General features: G+C 42.9%; 3 protein-coding genes across 6 annotated transcripts; all 3 read right to left on the minus strand.

The window, feature by feature from the left end:
• Window positions 1-344: 344 nt before the first annotated feature.
• Window positions 345-4,994, minus strand: LOC147058258 (UDP-glycosyltransferase 3A1-like). Of its 3 annotated transcripts, XM_085910436.1 has the most exons (12): window positions 4,487-4,994; window positions 4,086-4,260; window positions 3,629-3,730; window positions 3,425-3,545; window positions 3,165-3,328; window positions 2,923-3,087; window positions 2,598-2,806; window positions 1,785-1,930; window positions 1,624-1,709; window positions 1,031-1,250; window positions 696-940; window positions 345-621 (listed from the first exon to the last, which is right to left on the minus strand). In XM_085910436.1, the coding sequence occupies exons 2-12, from the start codon at window positions 4,165-4,167 to the stop codon at window positions 587-589; spliced, it is 1,575 nt and encodes a 524-aa protein (XP_085766562.1). In that variant the 5' UTR covers window positions 4,168-4,260; window positions 4,487-4,994; the 3' UTR covers window positions 345-586. The 3 variants fall into 3 exon arrangements, with proteins under 3 accessions (XP_085766562.1, XP_085766561.1, XP_085766563.1); XM_085910435.1 differs by having other exon boundaries at window positions 4,086-4,496; XM_085910437.1 differs by having other exon boundaries at window positions 345-940; window positions 4,086-4,496.
• A 108-nt stretch (window positions 4,995-5,102) lies between these two features.
• spef2 (sperm flagellar and cilia associated 2) lies at window positions 5,103-16,314 on the minus strand. The gene is given in 38 exon segments (XM_085910866.1): window positions 5,103-5,318; window positions 5,320-5,349; window positions 5,762-5,884; window positions 6,042-6,200; window positions 6,327-6,497; window positions 6,575-6,664; window positions 7,390-7,572; window positions 7,734-7,828; window positions 7,975-8,131; window positions 8,255-8,327; window positions 8,418-8,556; window positions 8,660-8,788; window positions 8,874-9,057; window positions 9,137-9,196; window positions 9,444-9,566; window positions 9,682-9,819; window positions 9,902-10,040; window positions 10,110-10,237; window positions 10,325-10,452; window positions 10,577-10,732; window positions 10,831-10,991; window positions 11,068-11,146; window positions 11,262-11,503; window positions 11,587-11,690; window positions 11,784-11,815; window positions 11,907-11,961; window positions 12,038-12,111; window positions 12,199-12,415; window positions 12,559-12,709; window positions 13,028-13,215; window positions 13,284-13,472; window positions 13,568-13,760; window positions 14,137-14,213; window positions 14,546-14,686; window positions 14,873-15,022; window positions 15,106-15,334; window positions 15,426-15,528; window positions 16,126-16,314. Coding segments are annotated over 38 exon segments (4,881 nt in total). The 5' UTR covers window positions 16,184-16,314; the 3' UTR covers window positions 5,103-5,285.
• A 2,478-nt stretch (window positions 16,315-18,792) lies between these two features.
• On the minus strand, window positions 18,793-27,243 carry LOC147058260 (leukemia inhibitory factor receptor-like). 2 transcript variants are annotated; one of them, XM_085910668.1, is made up of 18 exons: window positions 27,046-27,243; window positions 23,606-23,731; window positions 23,359-23,495; window positions 23,011-23,164; window positions 22,621-22,899; window positions 22,299-22,425; window positions 22,009-22,145; window positions 21,744-21,886; window positions 21,484-21,637; window positions 21,284-21,348; window positions 20,912-21,149; window positions 20,658-20,840; window positions 20,489-20,581; window positions 20,258-20,407; window positions 20,027-20,164; window positions 19,852-19,945; window positions 19,662-19,728; window positions 18,793-19,533 (listed from the first exon to the last, which is right to left on the minus strand). In XM_085910668.1, exons 2-18 carry the CDS (start codon window positions 23,685-23,687, stop codon window positions 18,877-18,879), a joined length of 2,898 nt encoding a protein of 965 aa, XP_085766794.1. In that variant the 5' UTR covers window positions 23,688-23,731; window positions 27,046-27,243; the 3' UTR covers window positions 18,793-18,876. The 2 variants fall into 2 exon arrangements, with proteins under 2 accessions (XP_085766794.1, XP_085766795.1); XM_085910669.1 differs by having other exon boundaries at window positions 23,606-23,747.
• Window positions 27,244-27,382: the final 139 nt, after the last annotated feature.

Genomic DNA, 27,382 nt, shown 5'->3' on the forward strand with positions numbered 1-27,382 from the left:
CCAGACAAATGAAAGGAAGCGATGGCATGAAGGATTGGACAGCTGAATGGGGGGAGCGAGAACATGCCGTTCTAATTGGTCATTTTTTTCCCTTGCTAATTTATCTCAACCCCCCCCCCCAACACAGATGTAAGGGGTGGGAAGAAGGGTTGAGAAAGAGGAGGGGAGAGAGGTCCTCCAAGACCTTTTCTGCTCTTCACTGTGGAGGGAGCACTGACCGTGAACATTGCTGGGCCTTGTGTAGGAGTGGGAAGCAGACTGTGCCAACAAGCAGGAGAGACCACAGGGGTCGGAGTTGAGGCCTGCAGGTGTGGGTGGGTGCCAAAAGAAGAGCCTGGAGGCCAACCAGCCACCAGACCCGACCGCCATCCAAACTCACATGCACGCACACATAATGGTGCACACCGGTGGGCTTATACGGGTACTGGCCCAAGAAGTGACCCCCTGCTTGTAGCACAGTCAGGTCAAAGCAGCACAGAGGTGTGGGACAATTCAGCATTACAGTACAACGATGTCTGTGTCCAGTGGTGGGAAGAAACAAAGCACAAATATTTCATGACTGTATTATTGTAAATTGGTTAATCTGCTATCTGTACCTTGAATTTTTTTTTCTGGTCTGACCTGAGGGAGCAAGCCATGTCAAAGTCAACTTTCCATCCATCATATGTCCTACTATTGTGTTTTCTTGCTGTCACCTTTGCTTGTCTTGCTCTTGCAGAAAATCCAGCAGAGAAGAACTGAGCCAGTAAGGACCATCAGGACGATCAAAAGTAGGTCCAGCAGGCATCTCTGGTACCACCACTGCTGCAATGAGGCCTGCTTTAGGTGAGCCCCCCCTCCGCTGTGCAGGATGTGCTCCACCCACTGCACAAGTCGAAGCGCGGGGGGCACGGGGTGCGATCTGTGGATGCGGCTGAGGGACAAAGCTGCCGACTTGAAACTAGACAGAGGGGCAGGTATCACAATGACGCTTGACAGTTTTGACCACATCCAAAGTCGTGTCATATTTGTTGGAGCAATTTGCACATACCTGACATTCCGTATGACGTTTTGGATGGTGGAGCTAAGGAGCTTGCTGGTAATTCGCGTAGGGCTGATGACAAGGCCTAGGCCCTTTGCTTCAGCTCTCACCACGTTGTCAAACTGATCTCCAAACAGGGGGATGCCAAGCACGGGAACGGCGTGATACACGGCCTGAAGAAGACTGTTCTGACCGCCGTGGGTGATGAAGAGGCGCACCTTGGCGTGTCCTGGGAAGAAATGAGAATATTTCATTTCAAAATGATGAATAAAGTCAACCTCCAAGGAATACCAATGCTTCTCAAAATCTATTATCATCTGTTTCTGATTTTTTTTTTTGTACTCTAGTAGGTTAAATTGTTTGTGTGAAAGGTGATTTGCTGTAATTCAATGACAACCAATCAACGGTGTAATTGCCCACAAAGTCAACAAGGATAGACAATGGACACTGTACAATACCTACATTTGACTGATATTGATTTAATAAGTACCAGAACAATGTGACACCAATGAACACCACCCAAGCAGTGTCAATTAGTGTGTGACTGCGTTCACTCACGTACAATAAAGTGTTATGCAGTGTATAATCAAGTGAATAAGCACCAAGCAAGTCATTAAGAGGCAGCCAGTCCACAAGAAGGAGATTGGAAGGTTTGCTCAGATGAGGCGGCCAAAGCTTACGGTCGTACCTGACAACAAAAAAGGAGCATCAAAATCAAAAGCATAGATTTTGCGTGAGTGCAAGCATCATGACAAGATTGTACCTCCAGATCACACCCTGAGGGACCATGGAGAAGGCATCCACCAGCTCCACCAGAAGCCGGTCCACAGACACAGAAGAGACCATGGATCCCAAAGTCACGATGATGAAACCCGACTCTCCGAAACTGGAGATCCACGAGTCAAGGTCCTGCAAGATAGACCTTGTTTGACCATGGAGCCATATTATGTTTTTTTTTTTTTGTGCGTGTGTGTGTGTGACTGTGATGGGATATAGTGATTTCCTAGGAATGTATTAGAAGTGATGATTTGAAAATGACAACACCTAATAAAGTTGATCATTTTGCATTGACGTACATGTGTTTCCTTAAATCATTGTTAATAACTGTCAATGTCTTCATACAGTTTAATACGATTAATGCTCATCAAAGGTCTGAGCAAATGTGTTATTTCACAAGCGCATATCAAACCGGTAGGCGGTAGCCCTTTGCATTAATCAGTAGCCAAGAAGTAGGTCTCACTTTCAAAAAGGTTGGTGACCCCTGCTATAATGTGCGTCATGTGGCGCACGGACACGTTGCCAAACTCAACCCCCACCACACTGCCACCGAGTCCTGAACTTCACAAGTTATCAAGAGTCACTTCTCAGAAGCTATCGCTGTTAGCTAATGCTATTCTGTGCATGGGACGGACCTGGATTCAATATTACTGGGTTATTCGACCAATTGTTTAATTTCACACTTAATGGATGGGAAGCCACTCACTCCACTGAGCCAACTATTTGTATAAAAATAACAAAGAGTCAAGTTCCATAATAAGCTACACCATTAGAATGTATTGTCATGAAGAGGAATGACCTGTTCCAGAGGCTCAGCAGGTTTATTGAGGAGCCCCCCCGTCAACACGGTGGCAGGCAAAAGCGGCTGCGGGAACTCCAGTGAAAAGTCGGTGTTGAAGGCCCAGAGTTCTGCCTTCTGGTGGAACTCATCCAGGCCACCAGGAGGGGATCCTGAGTCCAAGTGGCGCTCGGCTACATCCTTGAAAATGGACCATACGATTTTCTGACCTTTAACAAGAAATGGAAATGTTTAGGGCGTTGTCAAAACAGTATTCTAGGGAGAATCTCAAAAATGTGTACAATGAAACCTCAAAATACAGTTCATAAATTGTATATATCTTTACCGACAGCATTGAGGAGAGAGTAGACCAAATTCTTTGCACGACCCCAGAGGTCCATGCGATCCGACAACTGGGAGCTGCAAGCTGGTACTGAGGAGATGGAGGTAGAAATGGCAATGGAAAGGGGGCCGTTGAGAGAGCCTGGATAGAAGGCGATGTAGGGCACATCTGGATGACGCAAAACAGGCCTGCAATTAATTCTTTGGAGTTTCTTTGGCTATATTTGATAGATTGTCACTAAATACCAAGTTTGTGTGCTATGATGAAGGAGCAGGGATTAAAAGCATCCAGGATAGCGATGTCATATTGCTGCTCCTGGAGGAATGTGATTTGATCGTTGTCCCCTAAGAGCTTGTCGCACTGATAAGAAAGGTGACCCATGAAATTCAAAAAGCCATTAAAGCTGTCCCTGTGGAAAGAAAGTTAGTTTACTCCAAATGACTCGTTTTTATGTGAGTTATGTCTGCTACATGAATGTTGAAAGAAAGAGTCTCAATTGTGGTACCGGCCCAGTAAAAATTGTGCTTGCTGTTCCAAGAACCACCCGTTGTATTGTTTAATGTAATCCTCTCCTGGGGACCAAGTGCTGGTCTGGTAGCTGCCATTGCGGCCGGCATAGGACAAACCTGACGGATGTGATTGTAGTATATTAAAAAGCAGAAAGGAAATGAATGTTGCACATAAATCATACAACAATCTGAAACCATACCTGTGATAGCAGGGTTGTCCAGTTGCAGGAGCATGCGAACCTCATGGCCATGTAGGTGGAAGTTATGGGAGATCTCGTCAAGTAACAAGTAGTGGCTTCCTCCTGCAGGAGGAAGTATTTATTTGAAAGGTGTGACCAAATAATATCTGGAAGATTTTTACCTTTATTTTTACTGCTGGTTCAAAATATTTACCATAAATTGAAATTTTGTTGAAATTTCTTTTTTTCCCCACATTGAAATTCTTTCAACTATAAAACGTGTTAATTTGACCCATAACATAACACAAGTATTCCATTCCCAGAGAGTGGACTTATTTATTAAAAATAGATAGTATATTTTTGAAACTTTACATTATATAATTTCCTGTGTGGTTATTCTTTTGTTCTTTTGATGGCTAGTTAGGAAGAAAACGAGGGAGGAAAAGAAAAGCATGACAATGACTGCTCCCCTACTCACCAATTAGGCAGACCGTTAGGATCTTGGCAGACTGAAATAGTGGGAGAGCCAGCAGGCAGCACATCCAAACCGCAAGCCCCATGTCGTTGGTGCCACCGTGATCTCTAGCCAAAATCCCGAAAATAGTCTTCCAGTTCAAAAATAAACTGTAATGCGTTCTTGTGCGAGTGTCTGCCTGGTAAAATGATGGAAAAAGTAAAATTATGGCTGTTGACTGGAGTCAGCAGAATTATCACGACAAACTAATTCCCCCAGCATGGAATGAAAAGAAAACCAAAAAATAAGTTGAGTAGAAAAAAAAAAGAGCATTCCATTCAGAAGCTAATAAAAGTGCAAAGGCGCTTACAATGTCTGTGTCACTTTGCTTGGCTGTCAGTCGAAATGAATGGAAAAGTTCCAACCTTAAGGCGCTGATCCTTGTCATTCGGGAGTCGGCACGCCAGTCTTTGTCCACATAACACATTAGCCTCTCCGTTTTTCTTCTAAAAGTCAGACACTCACATGTCTACCAGCATTGGACCTGCAGTGTTAATGAAAGGGAGGGACCGGGAGAAGGGGCGGTGGCAAAAGGGGGGCTCAGAGTCCCCCAAAGCACGTCTTCAATCAAATTAAATAAATGTGAATTAAAAACAACGGAATTTTTGTTAAGTATGAACTAACTTCGCCTGCACTTCTATTCGTTTTTTGGTCAAAATGTCATTTGTGCGGTAATATTAGTTTTAAAATACTGCATTAATGAATTGTTTGTTTTGCTGATTACGGGATTGATTGGAAGGGGCGCAGCAGTAGGTAGGACAGCGCATCCCGACTAAATGGGCTACAAAAGGCTTGCGGGTGCTCGGGAAGGTCGCTGCTGGCAAGTGAGGCTTGACATGTAGGTTATCCTGGACAATGCACTCATTGTGGACGCAAACCGATGCTCCTCTGTGTCAGAGAGGTCATTAGAAAAACAAGTGAATCAGAAAAACTGCTGGAGTGTTTCAAGAAAAAGAATGCCGAGTCAGAGAGGTCAGGGCCATCGTGGCTGATGTTTTCAGTCAGCCTGCCTTGTCACTTCATTCAGTTCTATGCGTTGAAACTATAGAATGTTTAATTCATTTAACACTTAAGTCACGAATCGTTTTTTTCCCATCTATTTATTCTTTCCTAACAATTTCTTATGACATAGATGACGGAAAGTAGATGTTTTAGGTGTCATCGTCAATTAGGAGACTGTTGAGCCTCTCCTTGTGGCTTGAGGGGCCTGCAGCACGTTATGAATGTTCTGAAAGACAACAAAGAAAACGTTTGAGAAAATGTAATATAAGAGTTGAAATTTATAATAACAATGTTTTATTTATTTAGATCAGAGTCCATCTGAAAGGGTCGTGCCTCATTAACCCAAAGGTGAGGGTTAAATGTAAAAAAAAAAAAAAAAAGTGTTAACAAATGTGATGAACAAAATTTTGAACACCCACTGTGGTCTTCAATTGCTCTGAGTTGCAAAAGCCAGATTATTTTATAAAATTGTCCTGTGCTCTAATATGTGTTATGAGTGAAATTTCCTCAATAATTGTGTCAAAATATTAAACGTTTACGACAAAAAATGAACAACACCCAAAAACAGAACGGCTGTTTGCGAGTGTGGCAAAGGAAAGTATCAGACAAATAAAAAGAAGACATGCGTCTTGACTTACGACAAAGAGGTGGTGATCAGTGGCCTCTATCAGATTATGAAAGGAAGGATGCTCGGAGAGGACCGAGAAGGGAATGGCATCTTCTGGAGAGTAGCCCAGCTCTACAAATATCTGCATCAAATGCTACATGGTAGCAAAGGTAGTGATTCTGTTAGTTTTATTAAATGTTACATAACTTTTAAAAAGGGACCATGTCACTTATCTAACTCTTCCGTATAAAACAGTGCTTGGTGATACTTGGAACTTCTGCAATATTGAGCAGACTTGGGTCTCATCATACCTCAATATTCTCCTCCTGGCTCAAGCAACCTGAAGCAGGGTTAATGCCACCTTTCATCTTTCCTATTTCGGGCCCCACGACAGAAAGGAGAGCTGGGATGGACACTGTCTGGCTCATACTTGCTGCATACTCCTCTTCCTCCTTGGGGTTTTCTTCTGGCTGTGAGCAGGAGGAAACCGTTGTCTCCCATAAGTTTGAATCAGTCTGCGTACGTGACAAGCGTGTGTGACTAAATCAGAGGCCTCCACGATGTGCCGCTTTTCCCCTGCACACCAATGAACTCACTGTGTTAAAAGCGCTCGTGGTGGGGTAGTGGAGGTGATGTCCCGTCATTACACTCAACGCTTTGATGAAGCCCTGCTTGGGATCGTGATCGGAGGCGAAGCACAGCAGCATGGTCATGTAGTCCAGTTGAGGCGGGGTGGCAGAGTGATCGGAAAACAGCTGGAAAAAAAACTATGAAGGGAAAATGTGGACATCATTTGTCAGAATAGTCATCGTTGTTAGACGTTGCACCGTTTCGAGCATTTTACCTTGCGTAGGTGAGCTTGACGGTTATTTAGAGGCCGATAGGAGTCCTCGGGGACGGATTGCTCACTCTCACTGGAAAACCACAACTCAGTCTTGTGTTAGGAAAGAAATAGATCAGTAACTATGTGTGCCAAAAGAAATGATTTGAAATTCATTTTAATTCACTTCATTTTCCGCCCCAAAATAATTTGTATTTTTATTACAAATCTTTGTTCATCAGTCGAGTGACAGGCAGACTGATTAAATACTCTCCCAGTAGATGGCAGGAGGTCTATCTAACTTATTGCCCGTTCATTCAAGTGAATGCTAGCATTGTGTTCAAAGAACGGGCCAAGATCTCACATTTGTGAGTCATTATTTGAATATTTACTGGTGCCTTGAGATGAGAGTTTAATCCAATATGTGACCGCTAACTTAAAACAGCAACAAATGTTTTTTGCTCATTAAAATGAATGAAAATGGGACTAACTACCTCAACTGCGGTAACATTTGACATTTTGCATAGTGGACAAACAATATGTGCCTGTGACTATCTACAAGTGATGCTGCACTATTTGGGTTCAAACATCCACTTGCTAAAAAATGTTAAACGCCACCTTGCAGATGCTTATTGTTATTTGTTAGCATTATGCTAGAATGCTTTGAGACAAAACTATCAGGAGGAGTGATAATAAACATCTTGAAAAGTTGTTCACCATCTACCAAACTACTGTTTGTTTAAAAAGGTGCTTTGGCAAAATAAGTGGAACAGACAAAAAGTTGACTCAGGCAGATTTGACAAGGTCACAGAATAGAAATTGTTGTTGCAGAGACTAACCTGATTATATTGCTCTTCACTTATGTAGCCCGTGTCACCGCGGTCTGCTGCCTTGAACTGGTTGCGCACAAGCAGCAGTTGGGTTAAAGAGGGAAACGGCCAAGGGATGGCGGCACTGACAAGGAATCGACGCCAGTCTATTTGTTTGTATCCATCGGCGAGCAGAGAAATAATCTCCTTCAACTACGCACAAGAGAGAGAACAAGTGATGTGATGACACACATGACCGTGTTTCACACAATCAGAGTCAAGTCATCAATTGATATGAACTGACTGGACATGACATATTTTGTTTACCAATTGAAGCTAATCCGAAGCTAATGATGTTGAAGACTTGAGCATACCTGTGTTTCACTCATGTTCTCCCAGGGTTCGGGCAGAGAGTTATAACGGAGGATGTCCTTGATCAGATGGAAGAACTCAGAACTGGACATGACACCTGAAAATGGAGAGAGTAATGAATAAAAAATGAATATTAGGAGAAAGATGGAGAGCTGGACAGACACCAACAATGCTCGATTGTCTTATCTGTTAATCTCGTGGCTCTTTTTTCTCAGACAGGGGTTTTAGAGGTTTTCAGGTTACCTGTTGGAGCTTCGTTGCAAAGACAGTGGTACAATGATTTCAGTTGAAGAAGGGTCAGCATTGAAGATGTTGCAATCTCCGAGGCAGGGGGACTCAGTTGGGAAAATGGACTTGAAATCAATCGGAAGTCTCCATTCAAATAGAAATCAATACGTTCCTAAAAGCATGAAAATATGAAACATATTAAAAAGCCATTATTTCCCAGAAAGTAATTATATATATATATATTTTATGTAAAGATGCACCCCCCCCCCTCCGGAAAAAAAAAGGTGGTACTTACCAGCACCAACTCATTCTGAAGCTTAGCACCAAACTGTATGAAGTGGCGCACCACCTCCGCAAGTTGGTCAACACTAAAAAAAAAAAAAAACTCAATTGATCATCCCCAAATCACAAGTAACATAAACTGTCCAGCCAGCAGCATTGAAAGAAGACACACCGACCTCTTCATTTGGGCAACGTAATGTGCTTCCAAGCTGTCTCGCATGTCGCTAAAGATCTGTTCTGCTCTGCTTTGCAGAGAGTTCAGCAGTACCAGCCCGTGGCCTTTCACCAGATTAATCCGAACATTTGATGCATTCTCTGGGAACCACACACACGCGTGCACAAACACACCGGCAACATGTTTGCAGAACGGTATTTTTAAACTTTGACGTGTGTTCAATTGGATGTGAGCATGCAGTACCTTCATGGTTCAAAGCAGCCGTGTATTCTTGGATTATCTTCTGTTTGCCATTTGTAACACCTTCGGGGCTCTTCTCCACAGTTTCCACAGCTAGCGGTGGGCTAGGAGCAGGAGGGGGAGATGGAGAACCTAAACACAAAATGCATGCACAATATGCGTTATCAAATCATTTCGAAAACTTGTTTTGAGCCATCATGTTAAGTGAATTCACTGCCTTTCTGTTTTTTATCTTTGTCTTTCTTTTTGTTCGCATTCTCCTTCTCCTTCTCTTTCTCCTTTTCCTTCTCTTTTTCCTTTTCCTTCTCTTTTTCCTTTTCCTTCTCCTGGGATCTTTCCTTCTCTTGGATTTTTTCAATGTCTTGTGCTTTCAGATCCACCTGCTGAGGTTCTGTTGTCACCTTCACATGAACACATGTCCGTTTAAAACATGCCTTCCATATATATAACTGATGTCAGTGTTATGTCAAGCAGCATTACCAGATTACTTATGACTGTGAGGGCATCGTCGTGTTTGGCGATCAAGATCTCACGAAGTTCCTGGACGCAAACAACAAGACAACCGTGACCTTAATTAAAAAAAGTGCATAATCATCACAAATATGTATTTCCATGTTTTGGATTACATTGCATAACATTTTAAAAATCAAAACAATGTTTTATTGTTTCAAGACTGTGCTGAAAGTGAACTGTGCACATGGTTTCGGTACTGTACTCTTAAGGAAGGGGGTTTAATTTAAAAAATAAAATAAAAAATGGACAGGAGATTGGCATAATAGGGCAATACCGTCGCAGGTCCTACATCTTCGATGTCAAGGAGGAGGATGGAGTCCAGATGTTCCTGTTGATCCGCACTCAGATGATAGTCCCGCAAAATATTGCGTGTGCTCTGAAAGCGACTCATTTCCACCTATGTAAAATTTGTTCAAGCATTTTGGAAAGAAAACAATGGCACGTGATGAGTTCATTAGTCGCAATGGTAATTAACAAGAATATAGCAAATCTGTCGTCATTAATTGTGTTACCTGTATGAGTCTTAAATGATGGTTGACCAGGATCGTGGTGTGTTCCTCCAACCATTCCTCACGAATGAGCACAGCCCGTTGTGTCTCATCATCCTCCTTGTGCGTGTCGATAATGTCCCACAAATGCTCACACAGGTCCTACCCACCGATAGCGACGCTACAATTTACACCCTGAAGCCACTCCCATGCTGTCTTTTTTTTTTTTTTTTTTTTTACTTACGTCCAGACGGTGAATTAATTCTGCTTTGGTCTCCTCGTTTTTCCTCAGGTCGTCAGGTATGCTGTTGTAATCTTTCTGCCACTGAGATACTAATTCCTGCTTCAGGTCAGGTCGCTCCAGGAATTGCTTGAACTCCTCTCTGGAGATGCGCCGCATGGTTTGGAACGAATGGAGTTCAATGGGCGAAAACACTTCAAATGTAATTTACCTGATGTCGTACAAGTGTTGGTCAATAGCAGTGCGCTCGAAGCGGAGCTCTTGCATCACGGCCTTGACGCTGCTCACATAAGAATCACAAACTGTTTCCCACTGTTGGCACAGATACTCGGCTTTGCTCTAAAAAGAGACATGTAGAGATGAAAAGGACAAGTTTACGTGGAAGAAAGGCAATTCTATGTTAAGGTCTTCTGATATGTTTCCTACTGAGGAGAGTGGTTCATCTACGTAGACCCAGCCGGAAGAACCCGGGCAGGGTGAGGCAGGAGTGGGAGAGGGTTCTTCTCGCAAGTCCTCGTCGGTCGTAGAGTCAGTGGATGTCCTGTTGGCTTGATCTGCAGATTGGGCAGAAAGCTCCATTCAACTTTGATGACTTCTATGAAAGTTTGGCACTCAACTCCGCTCTCATTTAACTCCTTTCAAGCTTGATTTCAGCCAGTACAAAGATGACGATCGTACCTGCTGTGGGGACTGACTTGGATCGGTTCGCGGTAAGGCTCAATTGGGATTCTTCTTCATTTGTGACAGCCGTCGTTTGGACGGAACTCGGAGCGGAAGGGGGAGACAGTGCAGGTACTGGGGTCTCCAACTCAACTTCAAAATATTGCCTCGAATCTGGAGGAGCAGATTCCAAAAAAAGTCAACATGAAGAAGGAAGGCTGTTCAAAGAGGCGGACAAAATGGTTATTACTCGTGCATTTGCTTGATGTTACCTTGCTGTCTTTGGAATATAGCCTTCTGTAGGATACTATTCATGATCGTGCAAAGCTCCTTCTTTGATACATCTGCATTCACACGCATCAAAATACTTTTCCTCCCAGCGTTTGCAAACCATTCCTCAAGTTTGATCCAGTTATCCTGAAAGGACGTGATCCTAAAAAGGGAGAATGGGTGTTAGACTGGAGTTGCAAGGAGACAGCCAATCATGGCAGGTCATCCAATCTTATTACCTATGTGGAATCTGTGCAATAAACAATCGGTTGTTAACCTGTGGCGAGTCTTTGCCAACCGGAGTGTGTTTGCCTCCATCTTTACATGGAAGAGAGTGCAGATAATTTCAGGTTAAATAAAGCGCAAGAAAACTGCTGCACGACAAGTCGAAAATAATAACAAGCCTTCACTTGAATGATAATTCCAAATGTACCCGTGTAACTGACTGCGCGCTTGGCGACACACTGATCAGGAATGTCCAGCAGTACAGCCAAGTCCAGCGCAGGCGGCCGGGGCAGGGGCAGCGAAGGATTCGGATCGATGGCGAGGTCTATCTTTCGTTCAATTATTTCGCAGCTCTTGTCAAGAGAGCCGACGGCGGTCTCGAGTAGATGGGCCTGATCTACGTTGACTGGAAAGCCATCCAAGATCCAGCCCGACTCAAACGGAACCTGGCTGCTCCCACGATGGCAAATATTCGTGGGTGTATACTCATTCTTTACGAGAATATTCTCTCGCCGAGTGCAATGCGGTAATACCTGATAGCCTCCACTACAATGTCCACCAAGAGCTCATCGGGAATGACGTTGCCTTTGCTCAGCTCTTCTGCGGCAGCTCTTCCCAGTAATGCTCGAACCGACAACTGGGATAAAGTGAGAGAGCGCTTGGGATGGCTGTCTACAGACACACTTGAATCTAGCATCTCGTCAGCATTTTCATCGGTCGCTTCTCTTACATTTAAGCGTGAGATTTCCTCTTTTTGCAGATCTAAAAAGAAAAAAGACGACAATAACAATGACATTTTCGCTGTCGCATTTGACAGAATTTGGGGGTATAAATGTCTGAACAAGTAACCCACCGGTATTCAGAATTGCAACTAGTTCGTTGTACTTCTTTTTATTATCTTCTATGGCCTGTACGCATGTTTTAAAATGGTTACTGGTGAGCTCCTAGTTTCCAGTATGATGTAAGAGGTGATTGTTAACTCACCCTCTCTCTACTTTGGTGAGCATTCAGTGCCTCCTGTAGTAGACTGTCCACTGATAGGACAACTATTTTGAGATCTATTTGGAGAAGACAACAGGCTTACTATAAAAAAAAAATAAAAAAAACATGTCATAAGCACAGTTTGATTAAGTCACGTTATGTACCTTGAGCAATCTTCTTCAGACAGGTGGTTTTGCCAGAGCAGAACTTGCCCAGCACACACGCCTTGAGCCTGTAACCAGGAATTGCTGACGGGCTCGTTCGCGGGATCAAGCTCCTCATTCTCAAGAAGATATGTCTGAGAATCGTGTTGAGACTCGGCACAACTGGTGAGCTAGCCTCCCCGGCCTCCTCTGTCCATGCCCATTCTCCAATCATGTTCTGACACACACCAAACGGTAACAACATAAAGTCAAGTTGAGAAAAAAAAAAAACCCACAAAAAAAAAAAAAAAGACAACAACTACTACAATGCTGCTCAATTCGCGGGAGCCAAAACATGAGTTTTTATTCCAAATGACTCACAACATATTCCTCGTAATCCTGACTGTTGAGTAGCTCCAGTTTCTGGAGCTCGACAGGGTCGGGCGATGTGCGCCGCTGCTGCCGCTCGTAAAGAGGGAGACCGTTTAACAGCAATTCTTTCCATTCACGCATCAGCTTTACTGGAATCAAACTGCAAATGACACACATAGACTGAACTTGAACACCATCCAAAAATATAGAAACAAAAAGCACACTAGAGTGTTGTTCTGTACGGAATACAATGACAAGTGTCATGGTAGCAATTTTGAAAACGTTACTTTTGTCTTTTCATTCCACCCTCTGCTGAAAGCCCAAAAAGAGGACAAACATGCGGTAAGGTTGTGATGGACACATTTAGATTCCTTGATTATTTTGGTGCTAAATGTAATCTTGACCTGCTACATAAAGCTCAGCTATTAACATTGCTACGATGATTAAAGCCTGAGCCACATGTGAAAATTTGACTCACTTTGCGGTAAGCACGCGATATTCCCCAACTTTGGTGGCCAAGTCTATAATTTGCTCCAAAATCTCCTTGCAGTTCTCAAAATGCTTCATGGATCTGTTGCGAGCAAACTCGGCGGCCATCTTTTTACAGAATTCTAGCTCCAGTTGGATCTCTTCTGCACGGTCCAGCTGAGCTTGACGGGTCAAAGCCTGAATCCCAAAAATACCATGAATCCAAATTGTCAGCTATGACAAGTGTTCATCCCGTCGACACTCACCGCTTCCCTTTCGAGAGCTTCTCGGAATTCCTTCTCTCGCTGTTGCTGGAACTGCTGTTCTATCAGCAGGCGGTTCTGCCGGAATGCATCCTTCTGCTTGCGCATTTGGAGTAGCTGCACGGCTAAGCGCTTCTCTTGCTGAGTCTGGCCTGTCAGACATCTTATCAGTTGCTCTTCTCGCCATCTTTCCTACACGGGGGAAGGCCACATTGTCCATAGGTGTGGTGGCTTTAAAGCCAACCCGAATTGACAGATGAGAAATGATTAGGTCTGTTGTGACCCACCTCTTGAGCCAAATGGGCTTTGAGCTGCTCGACCAGACATCTGATTCGTCTCTTTTCTCTCTGCTCAGAAGCGGCGACATTCTCCTGCAACCTCTGGCGGATCTCCTGAATATATGTGCTGCTGGACTGGAGCGTCAGTTCATTTTCTCCGGCACTGCCTTGAGTTCTACCTCCGAGAGGACCATCTAGACCACTAGTGAAAGCAAAGAAATTAAAAAAACAAAACAAAAAAACAAACAAACAAAAAAAAAAACAGCCAACGATACCAAGTTTATTTATTTATCTATTCATTTATTTTTTAAATTTCATTTTATCTTTATTTATTTAATTTTTAAACAATGTTTGGGATAATAGATTATGTTTCTATGAATGATATTTAGATTTGTTTTTTAAACTTTTATTATAGGCACTTTTAAACATTTCTAGGGGGAGAATCAATTAGTCACATACAACTTGTTCTCTTTACACACCACATTAAACAAAGAAGCATTTTGTTACTATAAATGAATAATTTACAGTCGGCAATTAGAAACATAAACCTGACAACTAACTAAACATGTTTCTCTCACCCAGATGCAGAGGTCAAGCCTGAGGTGGTCAGTTTCTTTCTGTTTATCTCAAACTCTGCAATTTCAGCCTTGACTATCTGCTTCGACAAAAATATAGACACAAGCAATTATATGTTACATCATTCACAGACTTGTGACTTTGAGCTGGGCAAGTTAGTATTTTTAGGACTGAGCAGGATACCATGGCTAGAGACAATTATTTGAGCCTGTGAAATGAAATACAAGCATTCATCAAGCTCGGTAAAATCAAGTCTTTGCATTTCACCTAGAGAGCAAGTGCAGTCTCGACTCAAATCGTTAACCACGAGACCAAGTCATCTCGAGATTTCGCAGGGTTAAGATTCAAGTCAGATTGAGATCAAGGCTAAAGCGCTTTTTGAGTCCTGACTGGCTTGCGTGTGAGTGTGACCTCTGCTTGCTGATCTTTGCGCTGCTGATGTTTCTGCCGCCTCACGTTGACCAGTGAAGAGTAGGGAGGCGGTTTTGGAACCTGGACATCAGCGGACTGGTTTTGGCTCGACACCACATCACTGTATTTTGGACGAGAAAACTGCAAAAACATACAGAATAATGTCTGTCTGTCTGTCTGTCTGTCTGTCATATGAGATTTGTATGATTTGATTGTAAAGCCAATAAAGCCGTGAAGTGTGGGTGGGAGAGGTGCTTATTTTTCCCCGTACTGGGTTGAAGTTGATACGTGTGTTGAAAAAGGACACTAGGAAATGATGATGAGCACCTTCCTCATGTTTGTGCCTCTTTTCTCATCCTGATCTTTGAGTTGACTCTTTTTCTGGGCTAACATGTCAAAGCGAGGTTGTCTCTTCTCAAAGTCTTGATTGATTTTCTGTAACTTCAACTCCGCATCATTTTTCTTCACCACAAGACGCTACATGAAATAAATGCATGAATACACTTGGTAGAGGTTTCCATTTAACAGCATGCTATACTAATGAATCTCATCACACTTACATCAGAGTATTTTTGGAGACCCATTTTATGCAGGGCATCAGGTTGCATGATTTCGAATTTCCTCATTTTCTGCTTTTCTAGTGAGACGTAAAGTTGATAAAGAAGATGCGTGGCAGCACCAGGCTTCTCCTTTATCAGTCCTTGGGCCGTGGCTTGGTCAAAGGAGATGCCCAGTCGCTGGAGGGTTGGCTCGAGGCGTGTAAAATTGTTCATTTTGGATGTGGAAGTGCTGTGGGCATATTTTTTCAGATTAAAACTAAGATGAATTCAAACGAAAGCAAGGATTTGTTGTAAAAGGAAGAGAAAATAAATGGACTTACTCTTTTTTTATAAAGATACTGACATCATTAATAATTTGATATTTCTGTAAAACCTCTCCAATGAGGTAACCATTGGAGAAATCTTTGGCAAAGTTATTTCGTTCTGAAAGGATGAACATGTTTAAACATTCACAGAGTCAAAATTAGAAAATGTGACACGAGACAAACACAAAACTCAAACACAGCACAATTATCGACAAATTACTGTATTCAAATCTGATACCACAGATACACATGAATTTACCAAAACAATTCTACTTTGTACAGTGAATCTGGAATGTGTGAACTATTTATGGATTTATAAATTGAGATACAGTCAATAAAACACTGTTATCATAATACAGGTACATTAAAAAAAAAAGGAATATCATGGAACACTTTATACAAGGAGCGCAACTCAAAAAGTGAATACAAATTGACTGGCAGAAAGTAGAAAGTGCCAGCCCAATCAGAATTCAATTTGGGGTACCACTAATTTAGATCATGACCACATAAATAAATACATAAATAAATAAACTCAAACTTTTGGGGGGGCCTCTAGTGGCCAAAGTGCCCCAAGTTACTGAATGAATTCCTTAATTGAAAAATCCCTCAACAGTCAGGATGTATCATTTTGGTTCAATACTCAATCACCAACAGTCACTATTAGCATAAATGAGTTAGCATTAGGTAACTGTCAATACATTTCTGTCATACATACCGATAACCTTTGACAGTCGAAGGTCCTCGTTGAGCCATTTGCACAATATGTCTGACATATTTTTCTTGAGAACATTTACCTCTCTTTAATTTAGCAAGGTAGGTTTCCTACCACTACTTTTTCTAACATCCTACTCGGCGTCGTTTGGAACTCTAACCACCAATGATACTGGACATACTTTGGTAAGGATATTTACGTCATCGGGTGACAGTAGACGGCACGTAAACAGACAAGTCGGAGCGGTGTTGTCATGGTAACCGGCAAAGTGTACTTCCAGTCGGCCACCTTTCTGTCAAATTCGTCACGTCGTGCAGCGCTCGATTAACTATACCTTTGAATGTAAAATCGAGTTCAAATAAAACTTGCATGCAATAGAAATTTTAAGTGTTTGAATAAATAAAAACACAAATTCCAGGACTTGTTTCCATGGATACGCGACAACAGATTTGAGCGTGCAGATGAAGGCTCTCATGGGAAGGGGCCCAGTTTTTGAAGCCATCTACTCTAGTTTTCTTCCAAACAAATCTCAATAGACACGAGGGAATAACAGACATGTAGCCAGAAAAATATCATTATCATTTTAATTGTTTTTACATGAGTAACAGTTCAGCTTGGTGTTAACATTTAGCATTTTGTATGTGGGTGTGTGTGTGTGGTTCCACATTTTCATATTCTATCCACCAGACTCTCCCTCCTAATCATCTTCAGGAATTACAAACACAAGAGTATTCTCTTAAAGATCATCAAATCTAAAGCATTTATAGATAGCACATTTAGTCAAAAAGTCATGCACAGTATTAGTCAATGTTAGTTTTTGAAGCCACAGGAGCTCAAACCGTGTAAGGTATCGTGATTTTATACTATTTGCTCACACAGCATGCATTCGTAATTCAGAAGGAGCGGCAGCAACCTAGCTTGATGTCATCTACACAAGCGCGTTTGTTTTTTGTTTTTTTATGCTTTACTCTGGATCACATCAGCTTGTAAACATGTGACACAATACTGTGAAAGCAGACTAAGCTATCATTGGAAGACGATCACAATATCTTGAACTATTCATGACAAGCATCTGTTGGTTAAGTCTGTTCTATTTCTTATCTAACAGAGCCAAAAGGATACATGGTACACCACATATTGTTTAGTATAAAACCTTATCTGTGGACACAAATAAACAAAAATCTCGTGACGTACGCTGCCTCGTTGGAAAGGTTAGCTTTCAAAGGGGGAAAACAATGTGCAGCTGTGTCTAGATCCTCAAAACTATACGCACTATTCCATATGATCTCATATTGGCTCGGACAGTCATTTGATCAACCGCTCTAGCTTTTGGATTGAATCCAGTCAATGAGTATTTCTTGAAAAACAAGATCAGCATTGCTAAATGAAGACATTTTCCTCAGTAGTCAAAAAAAGGACCGCCTGAGAAGTAGACCAACATAGTCTTCCAGTTCCACCCACATGTATTTTTGCTACCGTTCCTGTCACAGTAGTTTTACTTAAAGCTTGTCGACTGTAGGCACTGAGAAAGTTGACTTGGAAATTAACATAATTTCCCTATCATATATTTATGCAAATCAATATCAACGGATAATTGGAGCATGACACGATTTGTGGAACGCTATTCCTATCGTGAGAAATATGGAGACGACAAAAAATCTCCAAAGTGAAATCAAAGCCGATGCTTTCTAAAAAAAAAAAAAAAAACAATATGCAATTGCCAGCATCATCCGTCTCAAACATTGTCCATCTGTTGTCATTTCTAATAATGCATCATTTGATTGAGTAGCTAGCAAGGCAGTCTGTGAAAGGTGACATGGTGCAAATGACCGGAAGCATTACGATGCATTCAACTCGAACACTATGATTGACTTCCAAAGTTCATTCTTAATATTTGCGTGGAAATTCGCTGACTAGCAGGTAATATACTGTACTACATGTAATAAAAAATAAAAATAAAAAAAACTGGCCAGTGAAATATTTACATACAAACAAAAAGACAAATGTAAACAATTAGGAACACAAAAAAAATCAAAGCATTTGTTCAGTACATGACATTGAAAACATTCTAGCTTATTTCATCAGTGTCACCATCCAGACAATTCCAAAGGGTAAAAAAACTTTCTGATTGTGTGACAAATAATGACTCATTAAAAGTGCATAGGACATCATCTCATGAAAGAACTCAAAAGACAACTCCTTTTGCGGTGTTTCAACAAACATTTATGGAAATGTTTGGTTTGATAATTAGTACTTTCAAACTCTACTGTGTTGAAACACACATCACAATGTGTAAAACAAAAGAAGTGAAACAAAAATTGAAAAGCTGCTACACTGAAACAGTGCCGAATGCCCACAGTCATAAAAAGAGCCAAGAGATGAACCACATTTCCTCTAATAGCGGCTTCGAGCCTACTCCAACTTTTTTTTTTGTCCACCTTTACAATGACAGATGCAATTATGCGTCATGTTAGCTAGACAATAAGCATTGATTCGATGCCCCGCCCACTCTAATGAGGAAACAGTGGCTCCCACTTGAGTTCAGTCTCATATTACCGACCTGCTGTCAAACTGCTACATCAAATGAAGATATTTTGTTTTCGCCTGATGGTTGAAGCTTTTTGCAGTCAGTTTGCACACAATGTCAATGATAATACTTACTTGTGAATGTAAAAAAAAAAAAAAAAAAAAAAAAAAAAAAGGGGGGGGGGGGTAGGCCAACCCATAGGCCGATCAACTTCTAATGAGAGGAAATCATGGTTTAGCAGATGACAGCAGGTTGGTGAACCAGCCGGCCGCGGAAGCAGAGAGCGGGCGTTTCTCTTCGCCGCGCTCTTCTGACTCGCCATCGGGGAGGAGGAACTGAGTGGAGGCTACGGAAGTGGGCGAGCCCAAACACGGCGCCAGGTGTTCCCGCTCTTCGGCCTCCCCGGGCGAGTTCAAATTCCAAGAGCTTTGGGGTTTGTAGCCTCCGGAGCAGGCAGCTTGGGAAGACTGCGGAGGAATCGGGAGTGAGTCGTGACTTGCAGGTTGCCTCTGAGGGCGGTAACCATCTCCGCTCGCAGCCATTCCGAACTCAGAGGAATCCCGTTGACCCGTGTGGAAGCCCAGAGATGAGCCTGAAGTCTGGATTCCTGTATAAGTCACATCCGTTTGCCCGGAGTCCATCGAAGATGACGAAGAGTCCGAAGAGTCCGGGGAGCGTGGCCTTACGGGGCGCTCGTCAATCATTTGGTTGTAGTAGCGTAATGACGCCGGCTCATCTGTGTCGACCGACGCGTCTCCGATCCGATCCGCTTCCTCCTCATCCTCTTCGGGAATGACGACCAGCACTTCTTTGAGGGAGTTCAATTCGGGCTTTTCTACAACATGGACCAGATTGTGGGGGGATGGCCTCACATCCAGCGGACCCTGATGGATTCAGTCAATGATCATAAAATGGAATCGAGTAAAGTTATGGTTAATACAGGGAGGGGAAAAAAAAAAAATACAAAATCAAATTGATTTCATCTATGCTAGCTAGCGAGTAGGACGCCTACCTGTGTCCTGCTCCAGTCGTCGTTCAATTTCGGCTGCGGTATGTCTGGACAGAAGGCCGTCTTTACCCTGATGACAACAAAACGGAAAAGCAACAGCCAACACGTCACTTTTACACACAATGGCAATATTCAGGTAAAGAGCTCAAACAAAAAAAGTGTTTCAGCAAGAAAAGGAACTGCTCCGACTCACCATTTTCGTTTCTTATAGCAAAAGAAGGTGGCGATGGAAAACGATAATGCTAGAGCTCCCAGAGATGTCAGCATATTCAGGATGAGCCAATCATCTTGAAGGTAGGGAACCAAAGGTGATTTCAGGGGTGCAAGAATATTTACAGGGAATAACAATATTTGGAGGATGCACATACCCAACTGATCCACTCTGATGGAGATGGTGGCACCTGTGTCCTCGCCTACTGAAGTGAAGGCTTTGACTGTAAACTTATAGGTGCCTTTGGAGAGACCCTTCACTGTGTACTTCCTGCTTTCTTCCCCCGATAGATTGGCTGCAAGGAAGGACAGAAAGAGCACAAGAAGACATTGCGGTAATGTCGCTGCATTCAAACACTGCGAGACTGTCGGAGGAGGTCAATATGTACCCAGTAGCACGAGCTGGGAGTCATTGTTGAGGTAAATATTGTAGCCCAAGATGTAACCTCTCCTGTGGGCCTCCGGCATGGCTTCCCACGTCAAGAGAACATTTGAGTCTTGCTGACGGATGGACAGGTGAGGGACAGTTCTGGACGGAGCTTAGATGGAGGGGGGGAACAATTACAGTTGTTAGAAATTGAAAGACATTTTGAAAAATTCCAAAGGTCAGTCCTACTTACCCAGTTCTTGCATGTAGCCCTGCCAGTACCGAAGCAGCTCCGAAGAGCAGCTAAACAGGGAGATGTTGTACTTCACACCTGGCCGGAAGTTGGCTGACAAAGACATTGGTTTCAAGGACATGTCCCAAAATGTAACAATGATTTTGTCAAACCATTTAGCTTGAAATACCTGAATCGATGGAAGCGTTGGTGCTTCCCATCGCTAACTTGACCCACTCCAGGTGGCAGTCCTGCTGGCAGAGGGCGTCATGCCACTCGATGACATAACCGCAGCTTGAGTTGCTGTCGTCTTGCCAGACCAGGGGGAAACCGCCGTCCATATAAGCCACCCTGGACTCAATATGACTCTTATCTGGGAAGAAAAAGGAAATAATATCGTGGCTATGTGATATATATGTAACCTACTAGCTACGACATACGTACCTGCGACACGTAGAGGTATGACTACACTTGCGGGTGGCGAGTAGCCAGCAGCGTTCTTGGCAGTGACGGTTGCTACGACTCGGTCGTCATTGGTGAAGGCGGCGATTCGGGTGACATTGATTGGCAGCGTAAAAGTGTCCGGGGGAAGCGTTTCAGTGTGCTGCAGGTTCTCTTTAGGGCTCCAGAATGTCACTTCGTAAGACGCGATCGGACCGTGGCTTTCTCGGGTCGTCAGGGGCTAAAGGAAGGAAGGGTGAGCCAGAGGAAAAGTTTGTTTTCTATTACCGATGATTATAGCATACAAACCAGGTCACCCTCTGCAAGACTAGTTAACCTGTACATAGACGTCTGTTCAAATAATTATTAAATCACCTTCCATATGATCTGACCAGAGTTGTCATTGTTGATATGCATCCACACATCAGGCTGATCTGGAACTGTGATGGAATTTGAAATGATGGTTAGTTCACAGTTTGAAGAATGAAAATTGTTGCAGTATCATCAAAGAGCAAAATGCTAATACAGTCAAATGATCATTTACCTTTATTTATAAACAATATAGGTATTCTTACCATCGATATTGGTTTCGAAAGAAAGAGGTTGGCTCCAGTTTCCCCACTTCCAGAAATTCTGCTGGGCCCCACAGCGTACTTTAACGCTGTACTCTTCATTTGGATAAAGCTCCAACAGCCGCACCGTTGTCAGACCGACACCCGTGTATGTGCGCTGGACATGTACATTTTAAACAAATGTAATAAAAAAATATTTAAAAAAACGTCGACTATGACAAGACGCAATGGTACTGTAATATCAGCAAAGGGAAGAAACTGACCTTTGTTTTGTTGTCGTGAAAGTTGAGCTCGACCTGGCAGACAAGCGACAGGGAATAATACGCGTCGTATCCCCACTTCCACCGTAAGGTGGCATTCCAAGCATTGACGACAGCGCTCAGATTCGCAGGTGCCACTGGGCGCACTGGGATGGAAAAAATGGGAGTGATCCAAAAAACATAAGAGACATTGACATTTTATCTTTGAAATTTTGACAGTTCTTAGTATTCATGTGATCTGCAATGAGGCAGGGGCGGAGCCACTCACCTCTGTGTCGGATTTCGGCAGAATCCGAGATGCTGTCCCGGCCTAGAGCATTCACAGCTTCCAGCGTCCAGTTACCCTCCCAGTGCTCTGCACTACAAATCAGCAGATTTCCGACCAAGTTGGCCTTCTGACATTTCCTACAAAAATAAAATGAACCACATTAGACAGTGAACTGACATTCGGTTGAGACAAAAGAAGTTCTATTGTGGAGGACAACGCCACTGTCCTCTTTCTTTGCTGGATGAGCGTTGCTTTAAAATTTGACGTGTGCAACGGTACGCACAAAGTACCTATTGTTCAGCGAGTAGATGGTTCTCCGTTTTCCGTACAGTCGGGTGTCCCGCGCTTCTTTCCAGTGGCACACGGCAGATGTCAAATCTCGAGTCTCGCAATGAAAATCACTGAGCAGTGGAGGAACTGGGGAAATAATAGTCAAGTATGTCTTGTCACAAATGTGACAAGAGCCCCCCAAAATGTCTGTCAAAATGCTGAGCCTGTCATAAAGTTAAATAAGATTTAAAATGGACAAAAACTAAACTCAGTATCTACATATGCTGTGAAGTACTATTTCAAGGTTGCGTCACGTAACTCCAAATTTAATGATAAACTCACATCCAACAAAGATGGTGGTCCCTGACATTTTGGTCTTTTCGAGGCCATCGATGCACACAACGTTGGTCCCCGGCCTGTTGGACGGAGCCTGGTGAGTTACGGTGATGCTGTAACTCCGCCGACTCAACCGTGTGGCATTCATGGCCGTTTTGCCATACAGCATGGAACCAAAGACCCCCCCTTCGGCCACGATGCAGCAGAACGTGGTGCTGCTCCCCGTATGGACAATTCTTTCCTCTGGGTACACCTGATACTTCACAATGGTGGGCAGATCGTTGCCTGAAGACGGAGAAATAATTGGCGGGTGAGGATTATTTGAAGGCGGAGAGATATCAAGACACGTTTGACGTATTCCAGTACAGAGGAGGCATAATTTCAAAGCGGTTTGACCTTGAAGGATCTGCGTGCTGCTCCATTCACTCGTCACCGCCGCCCCCCGGGAGCGGATTCGGAAAGACAATGAGGTACATTCGAGAGGTTCTGCTGAGGTCCAATTCCACTCGTACCGACCGGTTGTTTGGTTGAGAGTCGCTTGCACTTGGTTCTAAACATGATTAACATGAAGATTATTAACTCAAACTGCCTACGACGAATACAATTTAAGCTAAAATACAAGTTTTGGGAAATGAGCGTATCCGTTTGCAAGATATCACTGTATAATACCTCTCGACGCCATTTTAGAAATGAGACTGGCAACATGTCAAAATAAGAATGAAGAAAAATGTGGAAATCCCTCACATAGAAGACTGTTTCATTGAGTTCCGTCCTGAGGATCATCACATCAAACAACGTGGCGCTACCTCCCAGCCAGGAAAGGGATATTTGCTGCGTACGCATGTTGGGCGTCACTTTTACCTGCTGGGGTACGGTCACGTCTGGCGGGAAACAGAAAGCAAAACACATTACAAAAGCCCAATGTGCGTTTTGTGCACAGAGACAATATTTAATAGGATTGTTGAAAGAAGTGTGGAAGTTTTTTTTTTACCATTTTGCACATGAGTGTGGACCACTGAGAGGAGACAACAGATGAGCCAGACAGGCCACCGTCTGGTTTGTAACTGAGGCATGGCGGGTGACTCTTTGTAGTCCGCTCCGCTATGGCACCACCATGCTGTTGGCAGAGCACCCTGTGTGAAAAACCAAATACAGCCAGTGAAGTCATTTATATACACTATGTAGTTTGTTTTGAATGAGCTGGAAGCTTGAGAAATGACTGTCTGTTCTTCCTGGCACGTCAACTTTTTTTTTTTTCTAACTTGTCCTAACTGGAAGAGCCGTCCCTCAACCTCAGTGGCACCAGTAGTAACCGAGGCACAGCACAAAAATACACGTGTGTATTTTTATTTACTTCACTCTAGCAGTGGCATATTTGATGCTCACTTGTGACTCAATTTTTGCCTTGTAACGCAAAGAAAAAATATATTTCTGTAAACAAGTTGCGCAACAAGGTCACCAGTTGCTTACAAATGCACCCAAAACAGACAGGAACAAACACAGAGCTGCTTGAAAAAGGGAGTACAAACAAGTAAGCATTACAAATGACAAGAAGAATTCGTGAAAAGGACATATTTAAGCCCTGAACTTGACGAACCTACGTGTTTATGTAAGCGATTCTCGGATTTGTTGCGTTCAACTGTCACACAGGTGCAGTAATCCGACAAGCTCGGACACGTACCCTAAAAACGATAAAAAACAACACACGGGTACAACTCAATCCATTATTGCAACACAATCCATGCCTGCACTTGGACTTAAAATAATGAGTTTGTGATTTATTACATTTGAAAAGCTTTAAGCAGCACCTTCAGATAAAATTCAAAGCCACAGCTCCACATCAATGCAGCTGTCTGAATTTAATGTCAACACACACGTGAAAAGATCTCCAAGCAGAATCCGCCTTACAGCCTCCGCCACATCCTACGAGCTCAAAGTCGAGTGATTGGAAGCTGGACAGAAAGCGGATTCTGGGAAAGGCACCCAAGAAACTGATAGCTAGCCTCCTGCGTACAAATCAATACTTGTTTTGAGGGGAAGCAGCAATGAACGCGACCACAGATGAGGCAAACAACAAGAACGTGGTCGGCACTTAAAAACCGAGCCGGGAGCTTTATTTGTATGCTGGTGGTGTTCTAGTTTTAGACTAGACTTTTTTTTCCTCATCTCACCACCTCGGACTTTGTCTTTTGTCCACGGACATTTAGAGCTACGGGAAAATATGTCGTGTGAAATGGAGGACTGTAAACATTTCTCAGAACCCAAACTGGGTTGAAGGCCTTTTTGTCCTGTCTTTGACTATGAAAAACTGGACAACAGTAAAACCTTGTGACCACCTTCAAAGAGTTTCCAGCCTTTTCATTCCAGTCCCTGAATTTCCACTCATTTAGCCATGTGTATTTATTTGGGTATTAGGAAATACCAAATATAATAATACCTTCTTCTGTAAGGCCCTTTAAAAACTAGATGGTGCATTTGTATCCCGTTAGGTGACCATCTTAATGCTTGTGATGAAAATGCACAGAAGTTTAAAAAAAAAAAAAATCACCAGTTTCCCGAGCCCTATTTTTGGCGCTGCAGTCGCATCCTGTGTGGAAAACGTTCACCCGGAGTTAAGCAAGCAACACAATATAGGTAAGAAAAATGTTGAATGATGAAAAGAGGTCGATCTACTTCAGTAGTTCCAATGTTTTGTAAATCACACCTCAGAAGTGTAGCCCAATCCATGAAACTCCAATATATGGGCGCAAAAAAAAAACTAACAAGAAAATCTTTTGTATGGCTACGTGTTGCGACTATGAAACATGATCCACAACTCCGATTGTGACCTTGGAACTAGAGAACGACCGGATGCTTTAGGAACAAAATAAGTGAACAGATGCGTGGGCGTGTGTGTGTGTGTGTGTGTGTGTGTGTGTGTGTGTGTGTGTGTGTGTGTGTGTGTGTGTGTGTGTGTGTGTGTGAAAATGCCAGTGCTCTGACATCACTAGCGAAAGGACATTCAGTCCAGTGTGTGAAGTTGTTAGATTCAATCAGTCCTTCCTTCCGTCCTGTCCGCTGTAGTTCTTTATGCATTTTACCCTACAACATGTCTGATCAATCACAGTTTTTGGGTCATTGGCTTTTTTGTTGTTGTTGACATGAAGCATTTTAAACTGTGTTCCTTTAAGAAGGCTTATCAAGCGTTCTCCTCATCATCAACCTCTCTTGTCATCTGATATGGACATAGCGACAAGTGAGTGGGGAGAAGAAAACCACGAGCCAGTGTAACAGGAGCTCCCGTCTGTAATGGTCATTAACTTCTCCAAGTTTCCATTACTGCAATATACCACACTGCAACGCAGTATAAGAAAACCTCACTCACTGATTCAGTGCAAACAGCGTGTACATACGTATTAGCATCACGTATGTATATCTCATGAAGTGCATTAACGTATGTTGGTGTGATTAATATTTCAAGATTTAGAACTGTGCAACATCAGCTAGTGAAAAACAAACAAATAGACATAAAAAATGATGCATAATCAAGCCTGAATGTTGTCATCATCGTACCTGTGGGGCAAATTCAGATCTGGTACTCTCATGGATACTTTACGTTGAAGACCGCATATAGAAAACTACATCACATACATACAAAAAGAGGTTCGACGAGTAACGAGTGGTGCACCACTGGAGCTGGGAAGGTTTGCGCACAGGCACCTGGGAAGTAGCCAACAGATTGAACTACTGCTGCTCCATCACTGTTGTTGATGTAACTGTTATTGTACTCTTATCCCTGTCATTGTTCTCTTATCCCTCCATCCTCAAATGGCCTATCTTGTTTTCTTTATCTGTCCCTTTTCTCAGTCACTCCATCTCAACCCAACTTGCCCCACCACCACCACCTTGCCTCTGCCAAGTGCTTGCTCATATGGCGAACAATCGGTTTCTGTATACGTATATGAACTGTATGAGAAAAGTGTCTGGGAGGTTTCTATAGTAAATTGGTGCTACATAAATAAAATTGAATATCGATTTTAATATCATTCATTAAAAACAGGAACGTTTTTTTTCACCTTTCAACGTTCATAGGACAATGAGGAACATTTATTTTTGTACTTTTTTAACATGTCACAGAAAAGCATCGTTTTAAAGGTTAGCATTAGCATTAGCCAGTGGTCAGCAGCAGAGTCAGAGTCTGTCGTGACTGTCCTACATGACATTTGAGTTTCATCAATTTTCTGCATTGACATTGTAAATACTAAACATATCAGGGTTGTTAAATCGATTCAAATGTTGTTCTTCTCCAGAAACAACACACACTTATAAAAAGGGCAACAATGTCTGGGGGGGAAAAAAACACACACACAAACAGCAGGCCATCAACACACGTACATCCGATGATATTTCGGTTAACGGTTGTTTTGAGCTCATCAGTGACACGAAAATTACCTTATACGTGGCGACAAATCCTTTTAGATGTGGTCACTCGGGTAATCCAACGAGTGGCGCGGGATTTCTATGGTTCTGATGTGTTACAGTTGTGGGCCCGTTCTGTCTGGTATACAATCCCAATGGATAGGAACAGCGTGGGTTGGGATTACTGGGACCAAGTGTTTTTGATTGGCGCTCAAACGGACCAATAGGATTCGACAAAGACAACCCCGGGACCGCATGAAGGGCGTTGTCGCGGTGCATTCTAATACAACTGGAAAAGGGAGAAATGACCTGGAAACGACACAACTGTCTTAACCAGATACAGCAGAGGCTCAAATTTAGATTTCAGGCG

This window comes from Syngnathus leptorhynchus, chromosome 4 (assembly GCF_054491065.1).
Source record: "Syngnathus leptorhynchus isolate UIUO chromosome 4, UIUO_Slep, whole genome shotgun sequence".
NCBI classification, from domain to species: Eukaryota; Metazoa; Chordata; class Actinopteri; order Syngnathiformes; family Syngnathidae; genus Syngnathus; species Syngnathus leptorhynchus.

Excerpts from the sequence above, each read along its gene's own strand:
- LOC147058258 (XM_085910436.1), bottom strand. The coding sequence starts at position 4,167 with ATGGGGCTTGCGGTTTGGATGTGCTGCCTGCTGGCTCTCCCACTATTT. Across the intron at positions 3,088-3,164 it reads CATCATAGCACACAAACTTG|ATGTGCCCTACATCGCCTTC; the intron begins GTATTTAGTGAC and ends TGCGTCATCCAG. Across the intron at positions 1,251-1,623 it reads GCCTCTTAATGACTTGCTTG|GACACGCCAAGGTGCGCCTC; the intron begins GTGCTTATTCAC and ends ATTTCTTCCCAG.
- LOC147058260 (XM_085910668.1), bottom strand. The coding sequence starts at position 23,687 with ATGCCTCAGTTACAAACCAGACGGTGGCCTGTCTGGCTCATCTGTTGT. Across the intron at positions 22,146-22,298 it reads ATCTACTCGCTGAACAATAG|GAAATGTCAGAAGGCCAACT; the intron begins GTACTTTGTGCG and ends TTATTTTTGTAG. Across the intron at positions 21,887-22,008 it reads TGCCGAAATCCGACACAGAG|TGCGCCCAGTGGCACCTGCG; the intron begins GTGAGTGGCTCC and ends TTTCCATCCCAG.